At 40.4% G+C, this 26,365-nt stretch overlaps 2 protein-coding genes across 3 annotated transcripts; one reads left to right on the top strand and one right to left on the bottom strand.

Moving 5' to 3' along the window:
- Positions 1 to 81: 81 nt before the first annotated feature.
- LOC112562078 lies at positions 82 to 24,897 on the top strand. Of its 2 annotated transcripts, XM_025235076.1 has the most exons (7): positions 82 to 480; positions 1,904 to 2,071; positions 2,339 to 2,528; positions 22,408 to 22,729; positions 22,993 to 23,156; positions 23,347 to 23,638; positions 24,069 to 24,897. In XM_025235076.1, exons 4-7 carry the CDS (start codon positions 22,555 to 22,557, stop codon positions 24,437 to 24,439), a joined length of 1,002 nt encoding a protein of 333 aa, XP_025090861.1. In that variant the 5' UTR covers positions 82 to 480; positions 1,904 to 2,071; positions 2,339 to 2,528; positions 22,408 to 22,554; the 3' UTR covers positions 24,440 to 24,897. The 2 variants fall into 2 exon arrangements, 1 of the variants encoding a protein (XP_025090861.1); XR_003098778.1 differs by lacking the exons at positions 22,408 to 22,729; positions 22,993 to 23,156; positions 23,347 to 23,638; positions 24,069 to 24,897 and adding an exon at positions 13,429 to 15,460 and having other exon boundaries at positions 88 to 480.
- On the bottom strand, positions 17,369 to 21,441 carry LOC112562077. Its single transcript, XM_025235074.1, has 6 exons — positions 20,786 to 21,441; positions 20,453 to 20,616; positions 19,755 to 19,919; positions 19,351 to 19,465; positions 18,878 to 19,032; positions 17,369 to 18,623 (listed from the first exon to the last, which is right to left on the bottom strand). Exons 1-6 carry the CDS (start codon positions 21,123 to 21,125, stop codon positions 18,360 to 18,362), a joined length of 1,203 nt encoding a protein of 400 aa, XP_025090859.1. The 5' UTR covers positions 21,126 to 21,441; the 3' UTR covers positions 17,369 to 18,359.
- Positions 24,898 to 26,365: the final 1,468 nt, after the last annotated feature.

The following is a 26,365-nucleotide window of genomic DNA, read 5'->3' as shown; positions in this document are numbered from 1 at the left end:
TATAGCTGCAAGTCGTTTCAAAGTCTGGATCTACTTATAAGTACCTATAGGTGCGAAGCGCAGACGATTAGCTGCCTCGTTACCATTCTAGTCACGTGACCACAAAGGTTGGCGGTGGTTTTCCGGACGTTTGTCTGCCATTTTGAATTCAAAATACCACCATAGTTCATTTCTGGATTATTGACTCATGGAAAAAAAAAAACCCACAAATATTGACAGTTGAAAGTTTCGAAAAACAAACATTGTGTAAGTTGTGCAGGATGTGAAACATCATTGAATCTTTCCTGAACGAGGGAAACTCTCTTGCGGAATCATATGCTAATAGCTCGACATGGAAAACGCAAAAAAAATTTTAAATAGTTCTAAAAGAGAAACCTGTCTATGTTACTGATTACTTTAATTTGTAATCGCAAATCGTCCGCCTCTCAACTATAGTTGAAAATTCTACAGCACCGACCATTTCCACAAGTACCATGTAAAGTAAGTTGACAATTACCTCTCTTTAACAGCGATTCATTTAGTTAACTATATTTACATTGGTGGTGAAAGCTAGAGCTTACAGAAAATCTATGACCGATTATGCTGCCTTGCAGTTTTTGTTGGTGTCTATATTACATCCACCAAACGTATTATTTTTAATTGGAACATAGATAAGAGTTTCTTTCAACTGTTTTTATTTTGGCGTCCTTTAAATTAACCGCTATTAACTCCGTCTGTAACGGTCGACCTTAGTCAAACATGGCTTCTTGTCGAGTAAGTCTAAAATTGTGACTCTTGTCCCTTCCATGCAAGTAGCAATTACACAAAAGGCCACACATACGCCTAACGATTGTTAATCTTTCTCTCTCTCTCTCGCGCTAACTCTGATTTTTCCTCTCACAGGATTTATATACAATGTATACAGAATCTTATAAAACAAAATCTAGTAATCTGCCATATTGTAGCGAAGAGTCCTACGTCATAGTCATTGTGGACGACTTCATTTTCCAGAAAAATCGATCAGTTGAACGTCTGCGTCGAGCCGCGAAAAGATTATAATGTGAACAGCGATACAATAACATTATGTTTCCATTATCCGATGGACGGATTGTGTTGACGACGTTATCTTGCAGCTTCTTAATTATTATAGTGTATACTTTCTCCGGACTTCTTTCTTTCTCACCGCTGTCTAATTTATATCAACTATCTATCTTCACTTTCAATTAACTCAGTGATGCCCAACCTTTTTCGGCCTGCGGGCCATATTCATCTCGGACAGCCGTGTCGCGGGCCATATCCATTGCGGACAGCCGTGTCGCGGGCCACTTCACCGCAAAAATGCAAAAAAGAAAAAAAAATAGAGCAGATACCATTTTTTATTAGAAACAAGTTGTACTTACCATTAATTATGTAGTAATTAGTGGGATATTTGAAGTTGTTTACCCGAAACCAACTTCTGAATGTCCGGCCTCATCGTAGAGACATCAAGTCGGAGCACTGAATCGAAATGTTCGTCCATCGAAAAAAAAATTGGGAAACGCCCCTACATGATAGAACATTAGTTGCTTGCAATGTAAAACCTAAGCAAACAGAATCAACTGGAAGTCTATTTTTTCACTATCTCTCACCAGGATATAACCTCTGTTGTTATGGAATAAAACCTCAACAACCAGTCTATTTTAATACTGGTCTTTTTAACACACTACTTTCCCTGCATGTTATTTTTTTTTATTTTTTTTTTTATTTTTGAATGTTGTTTATTTGGTTGGTTTATTGCTTTATCTATTACTTGGGATGGCTCGTTTTTTTTTTTTTTTTTAACTAGAATATGACTGCCTCTTGCCATGATATAGTAATAACTGCATAAAATCAACGAACTAAATTCTCATTAGGTTTTGCCAAAATAGATTGTCCTAATTTTCAGGCAGCAGTGTAAACAATCTCAACCCCTATGATTTCACATCACGGGCACATTGTGGCACCACAGGAACACAACGTACCAAACACAGAAAGGACTGAACAGAGATGTTTCACAGTCTGGTGTCATCTTTCATCTTTTGCACTGGTCAGATATATGAAGGATTAGAAACAGGTAAAGACACATACCTTTCTTTTTTTAATTAGCTTTATGTTTTTGTGTCTAGAGAGCTTATTAGGGTGAGGAATGACCCAGAAGCAGAAAACATGGCTAAAAAAAATTGGATATTAATTCAGCCCAGTAAATTTAAAACGAGAAGCTGTTGATATGTGGCTTAAAACCTTTATTTTTTAAAAGAACATTTTATTGTTATTGGAAAAACTTTATCACTGCAAATACACTATTTTACCAGGAAGCTTACACAGCCTTGTGTCCTTACAGGATGTCCACAAAAAGATCCCTAAAGCATATGGTAGAGAAAATGAAAACAGACCGAAATCTAACTGGAGTTAGCCTTTTTGGTGCTGTAGAAGTATTTGTCAAAGAACAGGGCAATGGTGGTGGACACTGCTGCTTAGCTGAATGGTCATGACGTGGCGATTCCTTGCAACCATTCTCTCCTTCACTGTCTGTAAGTTCTGCATCCCTGTGTCAAATTAATAAATTTGCATAAACATATTCAGCCCAGTAAATTTAAAACTAGAAACTGTTGATATGTTGTTTAAAACCTTTATTTTTTAAAAGAACATTTTATTGTTATTGGAAAAACTTTGTTTATCACTGCAAATATACTATTTTACCAGGAAGGTGACACACAGGATGTCCACAAAAAGATCCCTAAAACATATGGTAGAGAAAATTAAAACAGACCGAAATCTAATCGGAGTTATCCGTGTCCTTTTCGATGTAGTAGGAGTATTTGTGTCGTCACTCTCCACCTCCGACATTTCTTTCAGTCTCTCGCAGATTTGGCTAGCCTTTTGGTAGTTATCTTTGTAATATTAAAAAGTAGCCAATTAGATGTCACAAATCAAGATCAAAAACCATCATAAATTTCCCGTTAACAATAATGCACTTTTATAGTGCAGCACCATAACCAAAGCTCCACTATCTGTGGTGTAATGACATGTTATACTGTTCAAACAATCCAAGTATCTCCTGCAGCACGTACATCATGGCATAGCAGTCATTTTGACCATTAATGCTCACACACTTCATAAATTTTTTTCTCCCCCAAGAATTATTTATGAATTTAAAAAATGCACTTACTGGATGAACAAAAGGTGTTCTCAACAGTATCACCAACTTGGAAAAAGTCTGATGTTTTCCTAAAACGCTCAAGAACTAGCATTATGTCTGAACTTTCTAAAGAGAGAATATTTCTAATTAAGTAAAATAAATTATTGACCATTATACAGTTATTACCATCTGTTGTAGAAAAAAAGAGACCATTAAAGGTAATTTGTCTGAATTGACACTTCCAGTCACAATCAGCTGTCAATGGGCCATCTCTATGAGTTTTTTTTGGTTCACCACTGGGAACAGAATCCTTATGCTGTCTAAGGGAAAGGCCCATTTGCACTTTTTCAGATATTCTGCTGCAGTGGACAGTTTGGTGTTCGAACAAGTCGTTTAAGCTGGCCTAAATAGTTCTCAAAGGGAAATGCGGAGTAAGAATCCAAAGGACCAAATCTCTTAACATCATCAGCAATATGTGACAAACTATGTACATTATACACCAAAAATCCCCTACCATACAAACGCTCTGCTTCTTGTATAAATAAACATAAAAGGTTATTAGAATAATCTGCATAGAGCACACACAGCTCAGGACTTGCAAGACAAAAAATAGCAATAAATAAGAGAAGAAAATGATTATACTGCCTAAAAGAAACCTGGCCTTTTAACGCTACTATACCAGTAAAAAGAAGGAACTGTCGAAATTCTGTTGCTTTCCAACGGTCAAGTTCAAGCAAGGATCTACACTTTCTTGCAAATTCACGAGGGATGTATGTTCTGAAATTAAGAAGGCTGCAAGAAATCTGCTGAACAGCATGCGAAGAAAGCCTAATCCCTGCACTGACAGGACTTTTTGTCCAGAACCACAGCAACCTTCTCATAACGCCAAGACACACTAAATGCATGTAATCTAATGGAAACTGTGAAACCATTCCTACAGAAAGAGTTCTGAGAGGAGATTCTCCAGTTTTGTGATTTGAAAAGCACATTTCATCAAATTGTGCATCAGTTCGTAGGGGGCAGCCAAGCTTAGGGTAAACAGCCTTTCCATCCAAAATCCTTTTTGTACACACTCATCACAACCATAATAGCCAGAATGACCTTTCACTTGCTTTACAAGATACAAGACATCTTTATTGTCTATGGTCGCAAGAGACATAAACATTTTTCTTCTTTGGGAGCTCCAAAGAAAACCCCTATAAATACAGCCTGGTCAGTGGATCTATGTAAGGCCTTGTTGTAGCTGGCTGCTATCTGAGCGGCGGCATCCTTGCTGTCAGGTCCGGGAACGTACACCAAAATGATCGTCACTTGTCCAAATTCACGTGGCAAGTAAAACGGCCGAAACGACAGTCAGGATTTCATTTGACACAGTACTAGTTGTTTCACGTGTCGTGAACTCCAAGGCCCAGTTGTTGTTTATGAATATGCACAGCCCTCCGCCTTTATTTTTTCAGTATCTTCGTTATTCCTGTCATGCCTAATCGTAGTGAAACCCTCGAGGTGGACGTCCGTTTTGTTGCTACTTAGCCATGTCTCTGTAACACAAATTAGTCTGCTACAGCGATATTCGCGGTCGCATTTAACCAGCGTAGCGAGTTCTGTCATTTTGTTATCAATGGAGCGGGCGTTGGTTAAGGAAATCAGCGGCAGCAGGAGACGACTGATCCCTCCTCTAGATCCTCACTTTTTCTTCGTTGTCTTCCTTCCCGTGTAGGTTCTGGTGTGATCACTTTCCTCACCGCTGGGTGTCCTGATGTGCTCGGTCCAGTCGATGCTTGGGAAATCAGGTGGTGGGACGCAAACTCTGGGTTGAAGAGAAATCAAATACTAGCGTGAAAAGTGGCAGTTGTCAGCCATGATGTTCGGCGTGATCTAGCGTGGAAAATGTGAAACTCGTTGAAGCAGCAAGGAGCAGCACACAGGACTCCCAAAATGTACACAGAGCAAAACCATCTATCCTTACAGTCCTACACCACAAGTTGCTATGCAGAAAAAAAAGCTCCAAATGGGAGAAAGCAAACAAAAAGTGGGAGCTCTCTCAACAGGGTCGGATCAACGAGAGTCGCGCCCCCTTCCAAGCAAACCTTCCCTTATAAACGCACAAGCAGGTGCATCATAGATAAAACAAGGCAAATTAATCTGTACACACTGAGGGATACCTTCTAGTTGCACTGGCCTTCTGCAATTCTGTCATATGATGATGATGTTTATTTATAATGCACAGGTATCCATTCAAAAGAATGCTCATTGCGCAGCAAAGACAAAATAAAAAATAAAAAAATAATATTAGATGTTTACATGGCGCTATTCCCAAGTAGGCTCAACGCGCTTTACCAATCTGACAAGCATGTATAACACACACACACACACATTGAAATGCACACATGCAGTCCCCGGCCCCAATCCACACACACGCACACAACTATAATAGAGAAAAGTGTTGGTAGCTGGGATTTGAAGCCGCTATGAGGGCAGCGTCAGCACATGAGGCAGCTGCGTACGTCGGTTCTCAAACCAGTTGAGTGTCTAATGGACTGGACTGCCATGGAAACTTCCAGAGTCCGGCATGCACACAGATTGCTAGCAGAGGCGTCGCCTCAACACCAAGGCCGTGTACAACAGTTCACAAGACATCAGAAGGTTTTAGTCCACGCTGCTGATACACGTTGATCCTGAATCCAAAATGTAACGAAGCAGTTCAAGATGGCAAACTGTCAAATTTGCAAGTGATGGAAGTGGAGAAAATATTTGTGTAGAGATCTCTATTCCACAAAGTCATGCGACGAATGGCACAAGAAACTGTACGTTACTCCAGATATGATTTGATCTGGTGCTTTATGAATTGCCAAGAACTGGTGTAAGCTTCCTCAGAATAGAATAGCACAAAATAGAGATTACTAGAGTGTTTTTGTTTTGTTTCTTTCTTTTTTTAAGAGCACCAAATCAACAATCACAACGATAATCGCAAATGGTAGATGGAGGCCAGTTCCCAGATCTTATAGCGCAGATCTACACAGTAGGAATCTTTTCACCGACGAATGGCGAGAAGAAGCCGTTACGAAGACGCTGGCTTTCGATGGGACAACAGAAGGCCGTAGCTGAACCAATAAGTCCGCAGACAAGCAGATCAAATTGAATAGTAAGACGAAGAAGCATGTAACAAATAATATGAATGAAACTCGCAACATGTTAACAGACAACAACAAATACTGAGAGCCCTAGTCCTCTCGAGCCAGTCAGGCGAAGGGACATCACTCTGGTTCATATCCCTTACAAAGTCTTGTAAAAACATTAACATCTGGTTTTCTCTCCACACAGTACAAGCCAATTACAAAAGGAGCAGTTTCTACAGGACTACATACTGTCCCAAGAATAGGCCAAAACTGATTACACGAGGATTGAAAGATTGGCAAACCACTGATATTGTAGGAAAATGGAATGTCATATCCATTATCTGATATTAAGTAGTGCACTAACTGGTGCGATTTAGACAGACATTTTTAAAGTCCAGAGTGAAAATAATATCCAGAACTACTTTCTAGAGATCTAATGATTAACATTTTGGGGGTTTTCAACAGTGTTCTGGGATCCTTGGGTCGGAAACGTCGGCCCTGAGTGTATGGCAGGGCAATGTTGGCGAAATTGGGGTGAACCTACTGTAGTAGCTTTCTAATCTCAGAAAAGCTCTCAGATCTTTTTTCAGTTCTTGGTGCCAGCACTTTCTTTATCTTATTTACTTTGTCCTCCTCTGGCATTAGTATTTCTCGGCTCAACACATGCCCGACGAACTGGGCAAGCTGGCAACACATTTCCCTGACTGATGCGCCAACCGTCTAGCTGCTTCAGGACCTTCCGACATTTTTAGTGTCATCATTGTGATGACCGATTCTTTCCTTATCCTGTTGGTGGAGTATTTTTCGTCATCATCGACCATGACTATGTGCGTTTTGCGTCCTGGACATGTACTCTTTGAGGATGTTAGTGTCGTGTGACGACGACCCCACCACCACCACACCACCCCCCCCACCCCCCCGAAGTCCCCGGATGCACGCTCGCAACTGCTCAAAACCAGATGGTAACGAACGCCCACCCTCTCGCTCTGCCAGAGACGGTTCACGAAGTACCAATCGAACCGCAGCTGAGCGCAGACCACACAGAAATCACAAAGACAAAATTCACGTAACAAAAAACAAATTAATTAATAACACTTATAGGAAGCAAGTATCAAAACATTTTAACACTCACATAAACAAATATATATTAGAGCAAGCAGTCAAACAAACAAAAATAGTTGAATAAAAAATGTTAAAAAAAAGTTGCCCTGTGCACAGGCGAGTCATAACAAACACAAAGAAGACCACCCGCACGTACTGCGGGGTGGCAGATCAAATGTCCACTCAAAGTGTCCACGGGCGGCAGTCCGCCCTCTGGCCCTGCATGCCGCTCCAGCGCCGAACCCTAGCCCCCTCTTCCTCTCCTCCACCTGCCCCCCTCCTTCCACTTTTTCTCTCCTCCACCAACATCTATTCCTGAATTGCCAGGTTCTTTTCCAAAAAAAAACCCAAAAAACTCCGAAGCTGCTCTGATGACTAGTTGTTTAATCTCTTATGTTTCGTGCAAACAGGTGAGGAGTCTCCTGAGACATTCCTTGCTGTTCTTGCTGTTCTTGCTGCTCTTGCTCCTTTGTAGGGGTGGCACATTGTTGGGTATTGGAGATCTCGGAGAGAGTGTTTACCGAAAAATACGTATTAATGAATTATGACCCATATATGAGCATGGAAAGCACAAATATGTCTGCCCTGTATGCCCATGGTAACTGCTCTTGCTGGAACAGTGCATGTTTACAAAAAGTTCCTAACTGAGTTTTTTACATATCTAGACTCATCTCTTTGTGGCAGAACAGACTTTTGTCACTACCCTCACCAAATACCTGTAGGAAAAGAAACATTAAACAATTAATACTTGAACTGTCAAATGTTTTACTAAATATGGTTATACTAAAAGTATGCTTTACTTTCTTGTTGGTGTTATAAATAGTTCACTGACCTTTTACACCGTCCAGTGATGATGTCACTGGTGGGATGAATGAAGGGTCTCCCTCCAAGATTTCAGCCATTCTGGAATAGAAATTCCATCGTGATTTGTTTGTTTTTTGGTGTTTTATGCCATGCCAGCAACTAAGGCTATATCATGGCAATAAAAGAAGTTTTTACGTTTATGGCATATGTGTGTCCTGTCTTTAGTCTTGTAAGAACTACCTCCTCCCGCCTTGTGGTATGGCACAAAGGTGGGCGGTCGGAAAGACAGGGAAGAGTGGCGAATAATTTATTCTGACAGAGGGTGTTCCAGAGGTTTTGCCATAAAGTCAGAATGTAGGTTGTAAGTAAAGTTTTACAGTCAGATGAAATAAGGAACTGTATTTTACCAGGGGACTGACATGCAGCCTTAGCAGCCTGGTCTGCTCGAACATTGCCTGGAATACCAGAATGGCCAGGAGCCCAAATAAAGACAATGTCCTTATTTCGTTCGATAAGTGCTGCATGAATTTTATGAATCTTGACCACAAGGGGGTGGTCAGATTCATTTGAAATAAGAGCTTGGAGAGCAAAAAGAGAGTCTGAGATTATCAGAAAGTTGTGCTCCGAAGAGCGGTGAGCATGCTGCAAGGCAAGCATGATAGCATAAAGTTCTGCTGTAAAGATAGTACTTTCGTCTGCCAATCGGACTGAAGCAGCCTGTTGTGGTTGGCAGGATGGAACTGCTGCCGCAGCGACTGGGCCACCACTTGGGATTTTGGAGCCATCTGTAAAGATTAAACAGAATTGAGGATAATCAGAAATAAGTTTACGAAAGTGTTGAAGATAAATGGGGTCACTAGTGTTCCCTTTTTTGAAAGTTGTAAGATCAAAGCGAATCTCAGGAACAGGGAGGGTCCAAGGAGGACTTGTTTGCGGAGGTAAAGGCTCTACCTGCTTGATATCTACTCCGGCAGCTTGAAGATGAGGTGCTACTTGGAGTGATAGAGGCTTTTGCTCCTTGGTACGAATGGCATACTGGGCAGCACGCTGAGGTCTGAAGACGGCACGATACGCAGGATTCCCAGGATGAGATTTTAAGCGACAGGCATACGATAGCATGAGTTTCAAACGACAGAGAGAAAGTGGAGGCTCACCAGCTTCTGCGTACAAACTTTGTACAGGAGTGGTGCGAAAGGCACCCAGACAGATGCGGAGCCCTTGATGATGAATTGGATCAAGAATTTTAAGGTAGGACTCTCGAGCAGAGCCATAGATAATGGATCCGTAGTCTAGCTTTGAGCGGATCAGGGCACGGTAGAGACGCAGCAGAACCGTGCGATCCGCTCCCCAGCTGACATGGCCAACTACTCTAAGAATGTCCAAGGCTTTCTGACAAGATAGGCGTAGAGATTTGATATGAGGTAGAAAGGACAGTTTACGGTCAAAGATGACCCCAAGAAATTTAACCTCTTGGACCACCTTGAGTATCGTGCCTTTGACAGTGATAGAAGGGTTTGGAAACATACCTCTCAGTTTGCAAAAGTGGATGCACACTGACTTCGTAGGAGAAAAATTGAAGCCGTTTTCTGTCACCCACTTTTGTACTGCATTTACGCACAGCTGAAGCCGGCGTTCGAGGCATGGAAGGGAGCGGCCTGGTATGCAGATAGTGAAGTCATCTACATACAAAGAGGCCTCTAAACCTGGACAGACTGATTTCAAGATTGAGTCGATTTTGATGTTGAAAATAGTTGGAGAAAGAATGCTGCCCTGAGGGACGCCCATTTCCTGTTCCTGAGGATCAGACAGTATAGGCCCTACTCTGACTTGGAAATGGCGGTGTGAAAGAAAATTCTCAATGAAGAGTGGCATACGTCCCCGGAAGCCCAGGGCATGGAGGTCTAACAGAATACCCCGCTTCCAGGTAGTGTCGTATGCCCTCTCTAAATCAAAAAACACCCCTAGAACATGTTCTTTGCCGACAAAAGCGTCCCTGACAAAGGTTTCAAAACGGACCAAATGGTCCAGGGTGCTGCGGCGTTTTCTGAAGCCACACTGCAGGTTGGAGAGGAGACTCTGAGATTCGAGGTACCAGGTAAGGCCATGCGTTCTAGAGTTTTACATAGACAACTAGTGAGAGCGATAGGGCAGTAAGAATTTGGATCAGAGGTATCCTTACCAGGTTTTGGAATGGGTATAACTACTGCCTCTCTCCACGATGGGGGGAAACAGCCGGATACCCAAATAAAGATATTTAGAAGGAGAAGGAGAGAAGTCTGTGGGAGATGTGTTAGTAGCTGATAGGAAATATTGTCAGGACCTGGTGCAGAATCCTTGCACTTTTGAAGGGCCTGTTGTAGTTCAGAAAGAGAAAAAGGTAGGTTGTACTTTTCGGAGTTGTCTGAAGAAAAGTCACAACCCGAAGATTCTTGGACAGATTTTAAGCGTTGAAAATCTGAAGAGTAGTGTGAGGAGGAGGAGGAATTATGAGCAAAGGTGGATGCTAAGGAATTTGCGACATCCTGTACCTCTGTGAGAATAGAGTCTCCAACCCGCAGATGGCCTATTGACTCAGCCTGAAATCTTCCCTTTATCTTCCTTATGGCCGCCTACACCGCTTGAGAAGTAGTGCGGGAGGGATAATGAGGACACAAATCGCTGCCACGCAAGTTTCCTTGCCTGTTTAAAAATATAACGGGTATGAGCTCGGGTACGTTTAAAATTTATTACATTTTCAGGAGTGGGTTGACGGAAGGCAAGACGCTGGGCTTTTTTCCGCGCGCGCTGAGCTACCCTACACTCCTCTGTAAACCAAGGCACCCTTGGTCGGTTATTACGGTGCCTTAGTACCGGAATCGTTTCTGATGCAATTTTATTTAAACTTGTAGTAAAAACTTTAGCAGGGTGTAACATCGGGTCTTTTCTAATGTCTTCAATCTCAAAATTAAAAAAAGGGTTTCTGGTAAGGTGGGTGGAGCAGAGGGTCTGAAATTCAAGCCAGTCTGCCTTAGTTAAATTCCACCCGCCTTTGTGAAGGTTATCATCCCGCTCCAGACCATTTGTAAAATGTAAAACAAGGGGAAAATGATCGCTGCCACACAGGTCGTCATGTATAGCCCAGTTAAAATCTAATAAAAGTGCTGGGCTGACCACTGACAAATCAATTGCTGACTCTGTGCTGTTGTGCGGACGGCAGAAGGTGTTTGAACCGTCATTCAGAATACAGAGGTCATTTTCCATAAAAAATGATCCCAACATCTCTCCTCTGGTGTCACTCGAGGCCCCGCCCCACATGGGGTGGTGTCCATTAAAGTCACCCAAAAGAAGGACGGGAGTAGGAAGTTGGGTTAAAAGACTCTCTAGGTCCTGTCGGGATATCCGAGCTGAAGGAGGTAGATAAAGACTGCAGATAGTGATGGTTTTGCCCAGAGAAACTCGGGCAGCAACAGCTTGAAGATTAGTATTGAGTGGAACCTGGCTAAATAAAAGGTTTGAACGAATAAAAAGAGCAGTCCCTCCTGAAGGTATGTCATCGTGATCTGATTGATAAAACCACAAATCAACCCACCAACTGTCAACCTTTAGACCTTTAACCAAAAGGCTACGGAGGCATTGCTGACAATACAGACTAATTTAACCTACTTGTAGTTAAACATTGTTTCGGTTCCCTCGTTTATTTTACCTTTGTCTGTCATTAGTCTTAGGCCGTGAGTTATTTTGGCTGTTGCAATTAACTTTATCGAGCCTTTCATAGTGTTTAAAAGTTGTTGACTAAGCGCCAGAACAAGTTTTATGGCCGGCAGTGAGTGAAGCAAAGAGTTGGCTTTGCGCAGCTTGTCAAGGCCGCTGACGTCACGCTTCTGAAGGCTCCCAAAGTTTTTCCCTTCTTTGCGACCTTTGCGAAAAATAAATCAGCAGGAGGGACACGAAGTACCTATCAAACCTCTAACAAACGTAGACCATAACAAAGAGGAAATGAACGGTAGAAATAATAAGTTTAATCACACTTAAATAAAATTTTAAAACGTGAATATACATAGGTAAGAAAACACAGATACCCAACGCCAAAGCAAAAGATAAGTAAGGGTAAAAAAAGAAAAACATCCGCACACACTGTGGCACAGTACTAATAGGGCACTAAGAGTTCTCACCCTTAAATCCTTCCGGCCCAGCGTTAGGCTCGCACTTTGTTTATTCTCTTTAACTTTCTGTAGCCTTGCGCCACGCTCTCTTGCTGATCGCTACTCCACTGTCCGTCTGGAGCAAACAGAGACCCTTTCTACTGAGCACCTTATAGAAGTATGAGCTGCAGTATACCGCCTCTCCTGCCTAGTAGTGGAATTCAGAAAGGGTATCATAAGCCACCCATGTAACCACTGTCACAGAGCATGACACCATGACTGGTTTTAAGTTTGTCTCAAAAAGCAGTAAAAGCACTTGGCTGCTTTAGAATTCTTGCCTTGTGAACACTCCCAGGCCATTTTGCCACAACGCCAATAAATATCAGATTATCATTAAAGATGACCTGTTGAAATATATGTAATGCAATTTACTATTATTCTTTTCTCTTCGTCTACTTTAGAATACTGATCTTTTGAAAAAGTTAATATGCATTTGCTAGTAAAGGTGTGAAAAGCAAAAAACTGGCTTCAGTGCAGTAGGGCAGGGCAACGAGTGCACATTTTCAGTAATAATCCTAAGAATGATCAGTTTTGAGACGATACTCCACAGCAAAGTTTTTATTTCTTTTAACTGTATAAAAAAAATCACATGGAAAAAAAGGGGGACACACATTAGGATGTAACCATTATACTTCATTCACCTACAGCACTGCACACTGTTGCTAGACACATATTCAATAGCGACTACATACATGAAATGTTGATGCCAGTGTTCATTATAGAATAATAAAATGAATCAGAATAATAATGAAAAGCTCTAATATTGAGCATTTTCTTACAAGGTGTCGAGCCCAATGCGCTACACAAGAAATAACTAAGAAATATATATTTCAATGTAAAAATTTTACCTGAACATTTATTGAATGAAAGTTTTTCTGACACACAAATTCACATTCGTTTTCCTTTAGATCTGTAATCCGTATGTGGGTGCTATCAGTGCATTCCACGTTTCGAAATCCTCGAAAGGTTGAAAAAATTTGCCTTTTGATTTTTGGCTTCTTGTTGATTGGAAAATTTAATCCACCTGTGTGTCTGATCTAGCAGCGCTCTGGTAACTCTGTCAATAATTCGGCCATCCGTTCTTTGGCAGATGCCTGCTAGATTGACACACGTTTTGAAAGGCAGGGTCAGGTCAGGTCAATCCCATGCCCGGTCCGGGCGTAGGGGGGACCGTCCGGCAGCAGCGACAGACAGAATTTTCCAGCCGGTCCTGTCTTGTTTTGAAAGGCACCCGTCGCATAAAAAAGAAGGGCAAGACACACTTTTGACATTGCGCCCACAATTCTTATTTACCAAGTCCACTTCTATATCATCGCCGATCTCCAAGATGTCATGACGGCGAAATCTTAATTGCTTGTACAATGTTAATTCGTCCCATTAATCACTGGAATTGGTTCTGTCTTGAAATACACTTTACTCACAATTCAAACATCGAGCTTTCAGTCCTCTCACGCTTACTCTCTCAACTTTATGATAAAGCTTGCTATGAATCGTCGTCTCTGGGAACACACGAACCCTTTCTCTCCAATTATATAATGAAACTTACTACGAATCATCGTCTCTGGGAACACACAAAACATTCCTCACAGTTCCTCCTGTACTTTTCGTTTTATCGTCTTCCAGAAACCCATTCTTCTGCCGACCCAACAACGTATTAATTCCTCACGGGTTACTCTAAAAAATAACTAAAAGGTAGAAAAACAATTCAAACTGGTAATAAGAGACTAAAGTGTTTCCTCTTTACACCAGTGCAAGTCTTTACGGTGACCATATGGGGCCTGTGAATGGTAGAAAGAAAGGTCACCTTGTTCACCCACCACAGCACAATGGTGTTCTTGTGACACCTAAAGTCTGTAGTACCCTTGGCCATCTTTATTTTCATGCAGTCCTTTGACAGCTCCTTTTTATTGCTAGAGGGGGTGTGGCATTCTAAATTCAGACAGCTGTAATACAGTTTTTACTCATTTTGTGTTTTGATGTTGATATTATGACATACATTTTGTACACTAGCTGTTTAACTTTTTTCAAGCCATGAAAGATGGCATGAAATTATGTTATTGTACTTATGAGCTGTTTTACAGTTTTGGGGTCATGAAAGATGACCTGGAAAGATTTTGTACCTTGCTGTTTCCTTCATGTCATGCATATTGCACACTTACTGTTTCAATATTTAAAAGTCACGAAGGGTTTTATGTTGCACTTTGATGCTGATGTCATGACAAATCTATTGCACAATAAAGCTTAATTCTTTTAAAGTACTGAAAGATTGCATGAAAAGATGTTACATGAAAAGATGTTGCATATTGATATTTTTATCATAACATATGTATTGCGCACTAATTGTTTTACTGTTTGAAGTCATGAAAGACAGCCTGGAAAAATGTTGCATCTTGATGTTAGCTTCATGACATAAATCTGGAATACTAGGCGTTTAATTGTTTTAAAGTAATAAAAAGTGTTGCAGAAAGATGCTGCATCTTTCTGTTGACAATGACATACATTAGCTTATAACCGTTCTAAAGTCATAAAGGTGGTGTGGAATGAATTTTTATCTTAATGGTGATGTTATAAAATACATCTTGCTGTTGACATCTTCAAGATACATTTTGCAAACTAGCTGTTTAACTTTTAAAGTCATGACAAGTGGCCTGAAATGATGTATGTTCCCCTTGTACTTCGTAAAGTCAACTGTTGATTAATCATTTAAACTGTCATGAAAGGTGGCATGGAACGATTTTTTTCTCTTGGTGTTTGTGTTATGTCATACCGCTTGCATGCTCTCGATTTAAATGTTTTAAACTCATTGACGATTGCATGGAAAATTTTGTATCTTTCTGTTCATTTCATGACATACATGATGTGCAGTAGCTGTTTATTCTGCATATTAATATCACAAAATTTTATACCTGTGAATAAAAGACATAGCATGTCTATTGCAAACATTCTGGACCCTACTGCTAATGGAATGTCAAACAACAAGGCCTGCGTTTTAGTAAGATAGATCTGTTATTATGTTCAAAGTGTGCTGGTTAGTAAAGTCTTCTACTGGCTGTTCATTTTGTTTATCTACTCTTTGCCTAATGTACAACCATGTAAGAGGGGAAAAAAAAGTTGAAAACACATCTGGTGTATCGAGTTCATTTGTGTTTGAAATTATCTTAAGAAATTGGTAAAATTAAGGAGCAAGAGCTTTCTTTCTGTAAATCCGCAGTTATACAATATTACTAATTAAATATTCCTTAATTAATCATTAAATTAAAAACTTCATACAAAGATTTTTAAAAAATCAAAACTGAGGCAGCCTCACCTTCACATGTTTCACTTGAATAATTTACATTTTTACCTAATCTTGTCTGGACTTTACACACAGCACTGAAGAAAATGGTCACAAGCGAGTGTTTTAACCACTACTCTACCGAGTGCCCCTAGTGACCGTGCTTCAGACTGCAACTCGTTATAACTGCATGGGAAAAGTGTTTGTGTTGTCGTGTGAAGTCCCTGGTCCTGCACAACAAAACATGTGACCTGGGCAGTCTAAGGCAGTCACTGTACTCTTCTTTGTTGAAAGAATGTGCAACTGTTCAACATGAATGTGTTGAGGAACCATTAGTGTCATGACAGCAGCTTTCATTGTGAATGGCGGAGTAGTCAAGAGCCAAAGACAATGGTCAGTTACGACACTGCCATCTCACAGCTCACAGTCTTGTACACATACCTCTGTGTTGGTAACAAAGTGATGACTGCCCTATGGCCACAACATGTGCCTCTTCTGTCTGGGAATCTATTTTCAGAGCTCTGCCACTGCTTTTGCATGGTTGCACCCACCTTTGACACCTACATTAGTGCACACACAAAAAAAATTCACGAATGTGAAAAAAAAGCATAAAAACAAAAAACTAACCAAAGGATTGTTCACACCTTGTTGTCAAATGTAATTAAGAAAGCGCTGTGGTGGTCCCCACCTGTAATTTGACATGCATGCTCTCATCAGAGTTGCCAAGCGTGCAGTTAATGTGGATATAGTACTTGTTCATAATAAAAAGAAAATGAGATTATATCAAACATTTTTTAAACATATACATACTGATCACATGCATGCCAACAAGCTCTGGTGGCTGTGAAGTCTTTATAGGCATTAGAAGGGGTGCCTGCGTCACAGTGCTCTAATCAGAAATTTGTACATCTATGTCACCAAACAGAGACACTGAAATAAATGCCACTTGAAATAAAATAAAAGGAAAGCTAAGAAAAATGATCTGTTGATCAGTTCTGTTCAGTGATTAGCAATCATGTGGAGAGAAAGTGCGTCTGCACAGCAATAATTTTGTCTATAAAAATATTTCACGTAATAAGAAAAATAAACAGGTTGTAAATAAACACACAATAACAGAAATAATTTTAAAACTACTTTAAAAACAGCCAAGAAATAAATCTTCATTTTTTTAAATAATGAAATGGAGATACACATAGCATTGCCCATTTTAATAGTTTAATGGTTGTGTACAAATGTTGACAGCGTGACTTTTAAAAAGTCACTAAGTACTGTTTACAGCACAGTGTAATGTTTGATGAATACACGCACGCAGCATTTACATTTAAGTTTAAAATAAATACGTCTGCAAGTTAAAATTTTGATGGATTGCTCATACCGTAATGTTAACGGTTTGTATGTTGGTTTAGTAAACTGTTGACTAATTGACCAAAAATAATGTTCAATTTTATTTCTCATTTGCTGAGTCTGCTACACCAGACTGTGAAAGCTCTGCGTATAACTCCGAAAGTCTGTTTAATGAACAGGTGATCAAACGAACCTGCAGTTGAATGTGTGGAGCCTTTAGTTTTCACGGCTTCAACTGAAGCTGTTTTAGCACACATCCAATATTTTAGCGGAGACAGACACCATGACCATCCCCACTGCTGTTGGTTGAGGATGTTGCAGATTGCAGCGATGGTAGCACACCAAGCGATCCTAGACGTTAAGTTAACGGTATACAATCTCTAGGAGATGAACACCTTTCAGAGGTAGGCCATATGTTTGTTATTTTTTAATCCTACTAAACACATTTTCTCGGTAAACAATTTCTTTAAAGCATATTTACACCCACGTGTCCGCGCGCACACACAAACACACACAGATAAACATTTCACAAAGAGGTTATAATCAACTTCAAGACGCTTGTGCTATCATCTTGAGTTTAAAATCAATACTGATGACAAATACTTTTACTAAATTTACACACCCTATAAGTATTCCAGAAACCAATCTACGTAATTACGCTGTTGGACGTGTATAATTCATTTCATACTTTCTAGTCGTTTCACTTCATTGCCACAACAACGTTTTGAAATAATGCTTCTTTTTATTTATTGTTTTCAGTCCAGCTGTTTTTAATATCTCAAAAGGAAATGGTTTGTCGTTTTCTTTGTGATTATTCCAATACATCATGCCTTAGCTAGTCGTCGAGTTCTTTCCGAATTACCTTTACAAGTAATGTCAACAGAAACTAAAGGTTCAGAGCAGACAGAATGGCGATCCTGTGTGTTTAGTAATGAGGAATATAGATGCATTTACAGTGCTCTGTGATTGCTTCAGATGTTGAGATTAATCAGCTTCCCTGTAACTTCCCTAGCAAACAAAGACACTTCAAATTTCAACAAGACTGGTCTCAAAATAAACCAAGCCAACTCTCTCACGCCAAATACAAGCATATTTATTAACTTTTGACATACATCAATATACACACTACTGTGACCCATTAATCATTAATAGCAAAAATTTACAACTGCGCTATGTATGCTGCTCGAAAAAGACAACTTCCATTATTTTTAAAAAAGACGAAATTTACTACAGTCGTGTTCATTACCTAACCATAGAAGATGGACAACATCGCCAGTAACCGTCCATGTCACGATGCCTTGTTAGATAAAATGTGCCGCTCACACCATCTGACCAGCAAGCACCTGCTAAAATGCATTAGGTCGAGTTTGAACTTTAAAGGTGTGTCCTTGTTGTCTAGGAGATCAGTACTTGTTGGGCTTGGAGACCAGCACCTGACCGGGAGAGAAGGCAGCAGGCGGCAGGGAACAGGCCTTCACCTGCACGTAGGCGACAGCGACATTGTTGCCGGCTCCTTGGCTCTGGTCAACGACAGTCACGCGGATCTTGTCCGCAAACGCCTTGGACACGACAGAGACACCCAGGAAGCGGCGGTCATCTGACTCTGGGTAGTTGGCATAGCCTGGGCCAGGTCCATAGAATGCCCCTGGTCCATAGACAGGCGGAGCCTGAAATTCCAAAGGATGCTTAAAATTATTAGCTGACGCCATGTAATAAAAAAAATTGTAACTAGAGTTTCTCTTACTGTTTTATTCCTTTGTTGTATGTAAATCACACATACAATGGATGCAGTAGCTTCGTGAACTAGGGACTTTTTTGTTCCTGACGTTTACACTCTTTTTCCGATTCACTCGTGCGTGCGCGCAGACATATCATTTCATCGAAACATTTTCAGGAGAATAGGGCAAAGGTTACTTCTTACAACAGATCGCGAGACATCAGCAGCCAGTTGGAAGCCTTGGAGGGCACTGAACACCTGTGGAACGTCACCAGCAGCAAAGACACCTGGTGGAATCGGGATTTCAATGTCGGCGCTTTTCTGGCCCTTCAGCTCTATGGTAGCGGCCTTGGTGATACCTGAAACACAAGACATCAGTGGCAGCATGGAGGAGAAAGAACCTGCACACACGCAACCGTCAAATGTGTCTTAGAAGTCACATAAATAGCAACTAGGTTGCTCAAGTGATATTCTGACCACTCCTGATCTCAACAATAAAAAGGCAAAAGTTTTTTAAAAAGTCAATTTATAAAATGTCTGACCAACAAAGTTAGAAACTGTAAAAGAAATGTGCATAGTAAAAGGAAACACTCAGGAGGACAACAGAGACTGTAACGAAGATATCTAAAGGTAAAAAAGTAGTCAATAAATAATTAAATTGTTTTCTGAAGACTTACATTTCCTGGAGTTAACGAACTTAACCAGGGAACCGATGGAGGCGGCAAGAGTGGCGATGCTGGAAGTTGCTGTGTCATTGTCTGCAGACAATTGCTGTTCAAGCTCCCGTGTGACCTGAGGAAACCGACAGAAGTCTCAGCAGCTTATTTACAGGTCACTAAACTCTACCAACAGAGACCAAAATTAATTATGTGGCATTTTCTGAGTCATTAAGTCAGCTAGTCATGTTTCTGTTGTTTTACGAAAAGAACAAAGTCGCAAGATTTATTTATTTGTTATTTTTTTTCGGTATAATTTACATCTTTGTTGTTTCCACTGTTTGCAGTGATCTCATAAGTACACGTGTCTATACCAGCGGTCGCATACAAGTGATGTATACATCGTTATAGGGGTCAGAGGTTACCTCTCCGAAGGCAATGTCGAAGGCGGCGAGATCAGCCTTCTGCTTGCGGTCGAGAGCCAATAATTCCTCTATGGGGACCGAGGAGGGTCTAATCTCTGCCTCCTGGACCACAGCGCCAGCTAGGCGGTTCTCCAGAGACGTTAGAAGCTCAAGATTGCTCTTGACCTGAAAGTACCCGAAGACAAATAAAACTGCAAGGACACGGCTTACATGTTGACTGCTCTCTTCAATGAATGTAGTGAACGTTATGTACAGACATTTGTCACCTGGTGTGGTCTTCAGTCGTGTTATGTAGAGCTGAGAGTAACATGATATTGCGAACAGAAGGGTGTGAAAAAGGACTTGCATTATGGGAAAGGCTGTTAGGAGTAATGTTAACGGAATGTCTCCTCTCTTCTTCCCTTTTCTCTCTCTCTCTCACCACACACACTGACAAACACAAAACACATAGAGAGAGAGAGAAAAATAGAGGGGGAACATGTTCATCTACCTTTGACATCTGCTATCAGCGTTACATTACATACGTTCGTGCAAGTTGCCAAAGGTTAAACGAGAAGTGAGCTGCGTCGACATATGCAGCTTGACAATGTGAACATCATGTTCAAATCTTGTTCAAAGTCGTTTTTCCTTGTCTAACATTGCTAATACTCGATCTACCATCCTAAAAATACGCATACCCGTCTTAAAACTATTCATACCTTTGCACTTAATTTGGAAAGTCGATCTTGTTGTTGCTGACTGGCGTTGATGATGCTCTGAATGGTGGTGGTGTTGATGTTGTCCAGCACAGTCAGCAGCTGTATTACCTGCGCCTTGGACATGTCCAGCTTCTTTTGGAGAGCATTTTCTATTGCAGCGGCCGCTGAAAGAGCATAATAGCCGACAATAAGCCACGATTCTAAACGGCGGCCAATTTTGTCAGAGCTCGTTTTCTACTCTTCTATTAAGATATCATAGGGTCCTCTAACTTAATATCTTTTTTGATTGGAGAAAAGGAAAATTGAGAAGAGAACTCAAATAAATTTACTCACTCTCTGCTTCTTTAATGACCCTCCTTGCTTTGGAGGCCAACTCTATGTCTTGCCGAGGTCCATAAGGGCCCACATAGTCATACCCTGACTGGGCCCAGGACCCGCCCAAGAGTGCTGCCATAGCCAGACACACTGACAGGTACATTGTCATCGCACAGTTTGACAACCAGCTCCAGACTCCGACAAAGCTGACGATGTTGACAGCAAGAATGGAACAATGTTTATATAGCAGTGAGGATTCCCCTGTGGGCGAAGACAATAAAATGTTATTTGTGGGCGGTGTTCGTCGTCTATGAATGTCATAAAACTCGAATACTGCAATCGTTAAAACATAAAACATCAGAATAAAAAAAACAACTGACTTACAAAATCTGCTTCGGGGAATCGAGATTTTCACTATTTATTTTGACATTTTCATGGTTGAGCTCGGGGCTCTTTTGCCTGAGGCTGCATGTTGCGCCATTGGTCTTCCTGCTAATGAGCATTGTTAAATCATTTCTAAGTCCGCACACGTCCTGGGTTCGTGTAAATGCTTTTGTCTTTTGTTTTTTGTTTACATTTATGATCATTCTTTGAACTAAGGCTTACTTAACTTGAAGAAGTTCTTATGTTTCCCTATTATTAGAAATGGATTTCTCAAATTGTCGCATATCATTTACAAGGTAATGAAAGACGAACTGGGCATGGAGAAAAATAAAACTAGATAATTAGCATATGAACATGATGTCTACGCCGATCTTTAGTGGAATTTGACTTTTTTCTTATGTTTTAACAGCTCGTTCATGTCACTCTTGCTTCATGGCACACATCACCCCAGGAGCAAAATTCATCTCATCGTTGATCGCTGATATGAGGCTGGCTTAAAAAGAAGCATCATTAAGATTTATATGGAAAGATGTGACTGCAAACTTCCTTTGGAAATAGTTTCTCAATAAATTTGTTTGGTAATGTTTCTGTTAAAAACTAAATTTCGGATTCATGTTCAGTGTCTTGGCATAAAGCCACGAGTGACTTTGTAAACAGTCTTTCAACTGTTTTCAGCAGTAATGTATCAGTCCACGTCGGTTTCTGCAGGTATACATAGTGGCATGATAGTAAATATTATACTTGGCACAATGACAGGGTTTAGTTTAGTCTTTGTTGCTCCTTAAGGAGCATAGGGCCGCAATAACACCTCGCCTCGAAGAAACCACACATCGTACTTTAATCACATCTCACATAAAAGTGCTTTTTAAATGTGCTTCTACAAATATAAAGGTTACAACAATTTAACTGTCGGGATATAAACTGCATTTTGGAAAACAGAACAGAACAATCCCAGTAATCATCAACTGTCATCAAATTTTAAATTCAGCTCAGGTTCCATTAAGATAATAATGTTACAAAGTCCAACCAATATAAAACATTCAAAGACAGGTAATAACGGAGACGGGATAGCTAGAATCTGACATCTTTTTGAATAAATTTGACAGCAAAAATGATGTTTTGTTTTTAAGATATTTGGTACTTGAGCGAGTATATTTTATTATTATCTGATAGCAATATGTGAAGGGAAAAGTGCCCTTGGGGGTGTGTTTCTTCGGCTGCGCCCATCCTTGTTTTACTTCAAGAATTATGTATAGGTCATAGGTCGGCAATAAAGTAGATGAGTGTATGAAAACGCCCGCCGTCTGCTGACTTGCCCGCTGTTCGACTCCGAGCCTCAGTCTCGCTACTCAGCACGCAGCACGAGTGGCTCACCTGCCAACAGGTCCTCACCAACATCAGCGATGACAGCGCTTCACCTCCTTGTCGTCGTACTCACGGTGGTCGCGGCAGTAGCTGAGTATCACCCGCCGCAGCCCAACCCTCCTTACGCCCAAGTGTACGAGAGTAAGCCCGAGTATTCGGATACATCTGCTGATGGTCCAGTGGGTGTTGGAGAAGCGGTAAAAGCTGTAAAAGGTGAGTATGAAAATAATTCTCCTTGTTATGTGAAATATTGCCTCTTTGTTTGCGATCTTCTGTGTACAGACACCCTGACTAATAATAATAACCCTGTATGCCATGTCTTCTAATATCTCAAATGGTTTCTCTCGGAAGTCTTGCTAAATCTCATGCCACTCTGACACCAAGCTCCCACAGTTTGTCTTGTTCAGTGGAAAGATCACGATAACTGTTGTATATGTTGGTTAGTGCAAAGATTCTTATGTCCCATCTGTTCCCAGCTGTGAATGAAGCCAGGTTCAAGCTGATTACTGACTTGAGCAAGTACCAGACTTTGCTTGAAGTTGCTACGGAAAGTATCAGCCTCGTAAACCTTCGAATTCTCCCAGCAATCAGGCTGGACAACTCTCAAACGGACGACATTATCTCTCTGTTAGAAGAAGAGGTAAGAAAAATATTAAATTATTTCTAGAACATTCAATTCGAGAGTGCAGCGGGTTTGTATATATAAATAAATGCATGTATTCAGGTTACCATTAGCAAATATTTATGTGGGTTTGTGTTGCATTTCTAATTAATTTCTTTATAAATGTGTGCAGCTTTGCTGTATATTAATGTTTTTCTAACATCAACAGATCAACGCACTCTCGGACCGCGCTGCCCGTGCTGACGTCACAGTCACGGCCGGTCTTGGTTCCGCCAACGGTTCCAGTGAAACCCTTGGGTCCCAGCGCACGGATACGACGCAGATCTCAAAGAACAACACGGACGATGCCCGTTCCATCTCTCAGTTTCAAGACGACCTGCGAAAGTTCCAGACTTACTTCCTGAAAGACCTGGACACACAGCTCGGGCAGCTAAGTCCGTTGGTGACAAAGGAGCGACAGGACCTGGACAATGTCACCACCTTCTTGGACAGCCGCAAATGTAAATTTTCAAACCCGTTCTTTCCACTCACCTTTCCCGTGGTTACCAGTTTATTATGTTAACAAATAACAGTCGACCTGTGATGTGGTTAATTTTTATAACTAAGCTTACAATATCATGGCTGCAGCCTTGTACAAATTCTCAGTGACAAACTGTTGTTGTTTATACATCTATTACTCTACAAGCGGCAAACTTTGATCATATCACTACAGAAAAGGGAAGTGAGTCTCGAGATTAAAAAAAAGAACATGCAATCGTTGTGAAAAAATTATGAATCGCAATCAACGGTCCAAAGACTAGGCTTAGAAACGGATTCAGCGAATCTTAGAAAGAATGCTTGGATTATAAGATTATAATGTTAATACTCGGGTGGTCGACTACTACTCTGATGTTTCTGTCAGTGACAGCTGTTTATTTGACATTTGTACAGGTGAGTATGGCTTTGTCGTCCTGCTGTCTAACATTGACAAGAAGTCCGTGCAGTTCGTGTCAGAGTTCACCCAGTCCCCGGTCGTCAACATCGTCCTCTCAGCACATATTTCATCCATCAACGTCCCGCTTTCATCTCCTGATGGCAACAGCTACCCACCACGGTCCACCTACAACGATCACTCTAAGCAGGGAGAGGACTCGTCGTCGTTCAAGAGCGATGAGCAGAATGTTCAGATCGTCGTCTCTGACGTCACGACTCAAGGGTTCACGGCGCGGGTCATCAACACAAGTCCAGTAAACTTATACTTCGACGGTGTTGGTGCCGTGTACGCGGCGTGCCAGAACCTGGACAGTGAGGTCCACCTGTAGATTTCTTGTTACCATGGTAATGGCCTACGAAGGGATCACTGAAGCCGTGGTCTGTTCTGTCTCTTGTGTTGTTTTTGTTTGCTCAAATTACGAAAGTCCAAATCAAGCATTTTTATTTACTTTTCTTCTTACACTTATATACATTTTAATCTCAAAATTCTTTGATTCTAAAGAAAACAAGTCTAATTAATATTTATCTGTTACTGTTTAATTGATGTTTAATGGTACACTTGAATATTTTGCAGATATGCAACTACTGTGACCCAATTTTTATGACTTTCACTTTTACTTATTTAGATATTTAGTTTAGTTTGTAAATATTCTTTTATGTTTTCGGTATCAATAGCACTTTTATTCTGCTGAAAACAACTATTTTAATAACTAAGCCTTTCTTGACAGAAGAGAGTAATCTGTGTTTCACGCGCACAAACTGAATGTGCCACTAATAAAAAATGTAAACAAGCCAAAATATTTATGTCCTGATGCTGTTTGTAATGAACATGTGGTCAATAACTGGTGTGTTCTTCAGTACCGGTGTTAATTAGTTTATTGCAAAACATGAAAGCACAACTTCGATCTGGACACAAAAAGGCAACGGAGAAAACATGTCTTGCTTACTTTATCTCTAGTTAATAAAGTATTGTCCTTGCCATTGTCTCTGTCTGTGCTTGGTCCTTTTTTCACTCTTAATTTCTCTTACATACACAGACACGTTCACATGTCCACCGGCTGCACACGATGTTCAAGACAACATTGTCATCAGTATCACATTCGTCCACCTAAACCTCCAGTTAATCTTCCCATTTAATAAACATCATATCTTTCTCCTATCTCTATGAGAGCTTTAAACATTACATTGACAGTAAACTCTGTATTAACCGGAGTTCAAGAAACTAAAATAAATAATCATTAATCGAGAAAATAGCTTCTTAATATTTACGTAGTAAATGCTTTTCTGTTGAAGTAACAGTTAAGTTCATTTTAACTTTCCGATAGTTTCAAACAAGTTGTATTGGTAAAGTTGGTTTAAGTCAAAATGTGAATGACTGTTAACTGAAATTTTCCACTGCATTCACAAAACGTTCTCTAATAAAAGTAAAATTAAGTTCGGTTCGTCTATTTGTCTTCATTTTTTATTTACTGTATTTAAACATCAAGTCAATACGTGGTTTATGGTATAGTATAGGGTAGGGATTGGTATTAGTTTGGCGATCACCAGTCAAAAAACAAACTGAAAACTAAAATTGTTCTACTTTCATAAAGAACAGCTTTGATTAGACTCTTAATTAACTTGTTTATTTGAGTCAGCCATTATTTTCCCCTGAAGTCCCCAACGTTTTATTTAAGAGACTGGTTCTGGTTTGTAGTTGTATTCATCATGAAACCATTGATCACTGATCAGTTGAGTAGGGCTCAGCATTGTCTTAAACACACCCAATCCAGTGAATTAATTTATTTTGCATGTGCATAGTAGTTTTTTACATTTGGAAACATCTATAGTTTTCTAAACAGGTTCAGCACCTCTCGAGCACGGAAAATTTTAAAACGGCTGCTTTTTTCAGTGCTGGCTCAAAAATACAATTTTAGTGAAACCAAAGGGAAAGAAGTTTCCAGTTACTTCAGCTGATAAGTATATTAAGTGACCACTGTGTATAGTGTTGACAGTTGCCTTTAATCGTGTATTAGGTCTTTATAGATAACAAGTTTATTAAGAGTCAAATGACAGAATAAGTGTGTGTGTGTGTGTGTGTGTGTGTGTGTGTGATATATACATATAAAAAGACGATGACCACATCTATGCACGTACATGTGGTATGTAATACTCTCGGTGTTAACACGCATGCTCAAGCATATAAATGCATAAGCGCGCGTACACACACATACACTCAACCTTACAAAGTTAATATCCACTCAACATAACTTCCT

This window comes from Pomacea canaliculata, linkage group LG4 (genome assembly GCF_003073045.1).
Source record: "Pomacea canaliculata isolate SZHN2017 linkage group LG4, ASM307304v1, whole genome shotgun sequence".
Lineage (NCBI taxonomy): Eukaryota > Metazoa > Mollusca > Gastropoda > Architaenioglossa > Ampullariidae > Pomacea > Pomacea canaliculata.
Note: the sequence above shows the minus strand (reverse complement) of the source record. Positions and strands in the feature narration are given on the sequence as shown.

Excerpts from the sequence above, each read along its gene's own strand:
- LOC112562078 (XM_025235076.1), top strand. The coding sequence starts at position 22,555 with ATGACAGCGCTTCACCTCCTTGTCGTCGTACTCACGGTGGTCGCGGCA. Across the intron at positions 22,730-22,992 it reads AGCGGTAAAAGCTGTAAAAG|CTGTGAATGAAGCCAGGTTC; the intron begins GTGAGTATGAAA and ends ATCTGTTCCCAG. Across the intron at positions 23,639-24,068 it reads CTTCTTGGACAGCCGCAAAT|GTGAGTATGGCTTTGTCGTC; the intron begins GTAAATTTTCAA and ends ACATTTGTACAG.
- LOC112562077 (XM_025235074.1), bottom strand. The coding sequence starts at position 21,125 with ATGTTTTATGTTTTAACGATTGCAGTATTCGAGTTTTATGACATTCAT. Across the intron at positions 20,617-20,785 it reads GGTCATTAAAGAAGCAGAGA|CGGCCGCTGCAATAGAAAAT; the intron begins GTGAGTAAATTT and ends ATGCTCTTTCAG. Across the intron at positions 19,920-20,452 it reads TTTCCAAATTAAGTGCAAAG|GTCAAGAGCAATCTTGAGCT; the intron begins GTATGAATAGTT and ends GGGTACTTTCAG.